This window comes from Montipora capricornis, chromosome 8, assembly GCF_036669925.1.
Source record: "Montipora capricornis isolate CH-2021 chromosome 8, ASM3666992v2, whole genome shotgun sequence".
Lineage (NCBI taxonomy): Eukaryota > Metazoa > Cnidaria > Anthozoa > Scleractinia > Acroporidae > Montipora > Montipora capricornis.
In genome coordinates this window covers 3,822,514-3,827,513 of record NC_090890.1, presented here as the reverse complement: position 1 = coordinate 3,827,513, position 5,000 = coordinate 3,822,514, and the positions used below count along the sequence as shown (strand labels likewise).

Here is a 5,000-nt window from a genome sequence, read left to right as displayed (position 1 = left end):
GGTCAAGGATCGGCTGTCACAACAATTTTGTGAAAGTCAAGGATGCATTTTCCGGTGTGCGAGGGCGATTTTGGAATACGATGCTTATGATGTTTTACTTAAATGTGTTTTACTTGCCAACATTAAAACAAGTTGTTGGACATTACAAGTCGTGTAATGAGGTGATGTTTTGGCTTGCACAAATGATGTGCTACAATGTTTATATCCCATTGCTTATAAGACTAGCAAATGATGTGGAGGAAAATCCAGGTCCTACAATTTTTGATATCATTGATCCAACAACCACTGTGTCCGCTGACTCTAGTCAATTGCAAGGAAGTGAAACAATCTTTGGTGTGAATGCTGGTAAAGTAATGTGTAGCAATGTCACTTCCTGGTATTATACCATCAAATACAAGATATTAGTTTGTGGACTAATTCTACTTTGAACAATATTTTGGTTATTGGAAATAATCTATACAGTTCTATAAGATGTTCTATGCGAACAAATGACTATTTGCTGTTAACTGATGTTCCAGACATGGTTTCAATATTTGATAAAGTGTATTTATTGCAATATACCGGTAGTGTATTAATGCCATTAGTTAACAAACAACAATTGTAATTCCGTGGAGAGTTTGAAAATACTCCTAGAAGTGAATTTCTAAGAGACATATATGGACCAATGTTTGATGTCATTAACAAACTTCCAGTAAATGACTCACTATACACCCTTTTAATAAGTCTAATATATGGCGTTTTCCACTGATGGTAGTAGTAACACTGGTAGTAACACTGTTGGAATCTCAGGATTCATTGGAGCATGTCTATAGGTTTTTACTACAGTGTGGTAAAGTGTTTTAATCAAATGGCTTTTCCCAGCACCACCACCTCCAGTTATAAACAAATAAACTGGTTCAACATTTTGTGACTTCAGACTGTTGAGGTTTTCATTTTATTTCTAGTCCATGAAAGCACCCTGTTGTAAGCTTTAGGTTGCGTTTTTTATTATGTAATGATCTACGTGTAACTGATCGACGTAATTGGTCATCAGATATTTCTCTTGGCTGTTTATACATTGTTACTGGTGATGGACTGATTTCCAGTAGTGTGGGGATTTCCACCAAGCCCTGAGAGTACTTGTTCATTGAATGCCTCATCTAGTGATGATTCATCTTAGCATTCTTTTGATCATTTATAAGATCATATGAATGTATGGCAGTGTCATGCTTGTTTCTTAGCCAATCTAGTGCTTCTGTTACTGGTAAGTAGCTGATAGAGATGATGAAGCGTGCAGCAAGAGTTGTCTGAACTGTGCAAATGGCATTAAGAGAAATTTTAGTGGCAAGTCATCAATGTAAAATTCTGAACAGGTCTGAAATTTGAAGCATACTTAAGGAACTCATTTCACTGCTGCATTGTTATGGCAAATTTTGAACCAATCACGCATGGTAAAAGTGAGACCGTAGTACCAAATTCTGTAAGGGCTGAATGGAGTTAAGCATAAGACCCCAAGTACGCATTGCGGACCTATTTTTATTAAAAGAAGTTCTCCCAGTCTAAAATGTCAGCTGTTTCTTTACGCACTTTTCCAGACTAGGAAAGAGGCAACTTACAGAAAAAAAAGGATAAAACGCTAATCCTATCTGATCAAGGCAAGTGTATTTGAAAAACCTACCGAAAATATATGAATATTCGCATCATGTTTACAAACATTGCTTTCGTTTGGACCTTTGTTTTGTCAGCCAATGAGGCTCCGGGTTGCTCGAAGCAAGGTTAGCGCTAACCAGCGTTAAATACTATGGAAACCTATAGGCATTGATATCTCTTAACCAACGAGCATGACGTCTCACGACTTTTCACTAATTCTTTAGTTGAGCAGCTTTATTAAGAAATTCGTATTAATTAATAACTATCAAGTAAAATCCATGGCTATCTCCCATATTTGGGCAGAAAAAAAGATTATAGGTTTAAACTATTGAACACTGAATTCACATTCACAAACTCGGCATGCGTTAAAAAAAAAAGTTCAGCGAAAATGTTTCTTCCTTTGAGTGGTCAAAACGTCAGCTATTGGTTTCCTCCTTGTACTTTCCCATTGGTAAAAGGCTGCAGGTTGTGCTCAAGCTCTCGTCCACTAAAGTGGCAAACAATGTCAATCAAGCGTGCATAAATTATTAAACTAAAAGATGTGAAAGTTTTATGAGTTATTAACAGCTTTGGGGTGAGGAGTCAGTTCAATAAACCTTGAAACAGCATATCGGTATACTTCCTAGACAACTGTTCGCGAATTGTAGACAACAGTACGGCTTGATGTTCTACCCTCACACGAGTGAAATGAAATGATCGCACAGATCTGCCCGTCCAAGAATGATATGACCAGATGACAGTCCAACAAACACGGCACACTACAAACTAAATCGCCCAACAGACAATGCAGTAGAACCTTCCTCTGATTTTTTTACACCTAAACAAGCAAAATAGAACGTAAAATTTAATTTTACGACAAGAACTTATTTCCAAACTGTGACGAACAGTTTACTCGCGTGACCCTAACCTGCGATGTTTCGCGCCATCTCTAAAGGCCGGTACACACGAGGGAGCTTGCTCCCGCAGCACGCTCCTGCAACACGCTCCCGGAGCAAAGCTCCCTCGTCTGCACCAACGATTTCTAGCGAAAAAATATGTTGCGCAGCAAAACTTTTGCTCCCGAGTTTTGCTCCCCCATATCAAACTGGTTTGATATGAGGGAGTAAGCTCCAGGGGCAAAGCTGTTGCACGGGTCTGTTTCAGGAGCAAGCTCCCTCGTGTGTACTGAAATTTGCCAATCAAATTGGCTTATTTTTTTCATCCACAACAGTTCCCATGCCCCAATCGGGTTGTTTCATCATTCAGCTCCCTCGTCGTGTCCTTCGTGTGTACTGGTTGGGGTACTTACCTGGGAGCGTGTGTCGGGAGCGTGTTTCAGGAGCAAGCTCCCTCGTGTGTGCCGGCCTTAAAGAAAAGAACGCCCGATTGCAGGTTACATTTTTCTCTAAGCATTTTTTTTGTAAGCGATTGCTGAGAAACGAATAAGACGAAAAAAACAGGCTCAGTAAATAAATTTTGCAGTAAGCTCAAAGAAGAAACTCACTTCAGTTTTACAGAAACGTTCGTCATTCTCAACAGCCTTCTTGCGAGACCTCCACCAGACGTCTTTTCGTCTTCGTATGTGTGCCTTCACAAACATCCCTAATTTATACTCCCAAATCTTTAAAGATAGGAATATTAACACCGCACCGAAGATACCGAAACCTGCTCTCCACAAAAGCAATTTGCAGAAATTTGTCTCCATTTCTTTGATTGCTCCTGTACCACATGCACCACTCTGCGCGCTACAACCAGTTAAAATGTTGCGTCTGTCTGGTTCTATGATGTTTGTAACGCGTGAAAAGGGTACATGGTCTAGCCAATCAAGTATAACGTCATTATCATCCAAGTCAATAAATAAAACGAATGACATAGCAACAACGGTTCAAAGAGGGCCGAAAACGAAATGTTTCCTGAGCCCTAACGAGGAAATATTTTCTGAGGAAGCAAAACGTTTCTGAACAAATTCAGAAACATTTTTGCTCCTCGGGAAGCAAATTTTGGTTCTGCAACAACGGTTCCATGGGGTTGCAAACGGAAAAACATTGGCTTCCGTTTCCTCGCAGAACTGTTAAAATATTCAGAGAATCTTGAGAATTTAAACTCTTTCTTGACTTGATAATGACGTTATGCAACGTCGAAACGTCCTCGTCCTCGTCCTCGTCAGTAGTTTTCTTATTTCTTTTGGATTTTAAGAACTCTTTAGCGTTAAACATTAGCATCAAATAGTACTCTACATTGCTTCTTATACGAAAATTTTGAAATCAACAATTCTTCGCCTTCGTAATCCTGTTGGCACATAAAACGGGATTTTTGATGTGACACCGATAACAAGGCCTCGTGACGTCTATTTGTGGGTTATTGACCAAGCGTGAGGTCAAGGTGGCTGGATATATTATTTTACTTATAGTATTACATAATTAATTATTAGCTAATTAACTAATTAATTATTAATTAGCTTATTCCAATAAATTCCGTTATTCTTATCCATTATTCATCTTCATTCCCCCCCCCCCCCCCCCTCCTCCCCGTGGTAGTTTTGTTGGTAAGGATTCGCATTCCACCGATTTTCAGCTCATTTGCAATATGTACGTAAATAAAGAACTCAGCTGAGGCTGCTGAGCACGATACATATGTAAATATCAGATTGCGAAATATGACCCGTCAAGGAACAAAAAGGATTTTCGTAGCCTGACAAAAAAATCACGATCTCCAAAGCAAGTCGACGGCATCTTTAAAGTTTACCGGTTCTTGCAATATTGTGGTGGGCGAAAAAAATCATTCGCACTAAAAATGGCTTTGTTGACAGATTTTTTCGTAAAACAAACATAGGATTTGCGTTACGCGAAAAGTATCCCACGAGCAGAGTCTCCTTCAATCTTCCTAGAAAAATTGGGAAGAGGAAGGAGACACTACCAGCCGCCTCGACATTCTTTGATTTACCGCTCATTCAAAGAAATGGATAAGTCAGTCCAGGCCTGCTTTTAATTTTTTTGTGCATGCACGTGTCATGCAGTTAGATATAGCTCTTTGGCATTACAAAGCTTTTGCTTTCATGTCCAAATTGAGCTTTCATGTCCAAATTGTCCAAATTGGGTGGTTTTATAAGCTTAACCTCCATCCCCGATATCAGCACTGCACTGATGAGGCCCAGAAGGCACAAACAGTACTGTTTGCAGTTAGATATAGCTCTTTGGCATTACAAAGCTTTAGCTTTTGCTTTCATGTCCAAATTGAGCACTCTACTAGGATGAGTCATTGCCGCTAGCAATTGCGCATGCTCACTAGCTCGCTAGTTTGAGCACTCTTGCATGGCTTAGATGTACCACGTGTGTGGGACATTTTGGGTGGTTTTATAAGCTTAACCTCCACCCCGGACATCAGCACTGCAC

The 5,000-nt window shown here is 39.7% G+C and overlaps 1 protein-coding gene across 2 annotated transcripts in view; it reads right to left on the bottom strand.

The window, feature by feature from the left end:
- LOC138060646 (uncharacterized) overlaps nt 1-5,000 on the bottom strand; it is a 49,577-nt gene that overhangs the window by 26,214 nt on the left and 18,363 nt on the right. Inside the window, exon 8 of one of the 2 annotated variants that reach the window (XM_068906481.1) lies at nt 1,836-2,446. The exons of the other annotated variant lie outside the window; for it this stretch is intronic. Within the exon in view, the coding sequence (XP_068762582.1) occupies nt 2,388-2,446 (59 nt within the window). The 3' untranslated portion in view covers nt 1,836-2,387. Of the gene's footprint in view, nt 1-1,835; nt 2,447-5,000 lie in introns of those variants that run through there. 2 annotated transcript variants of the gene reach the window in all.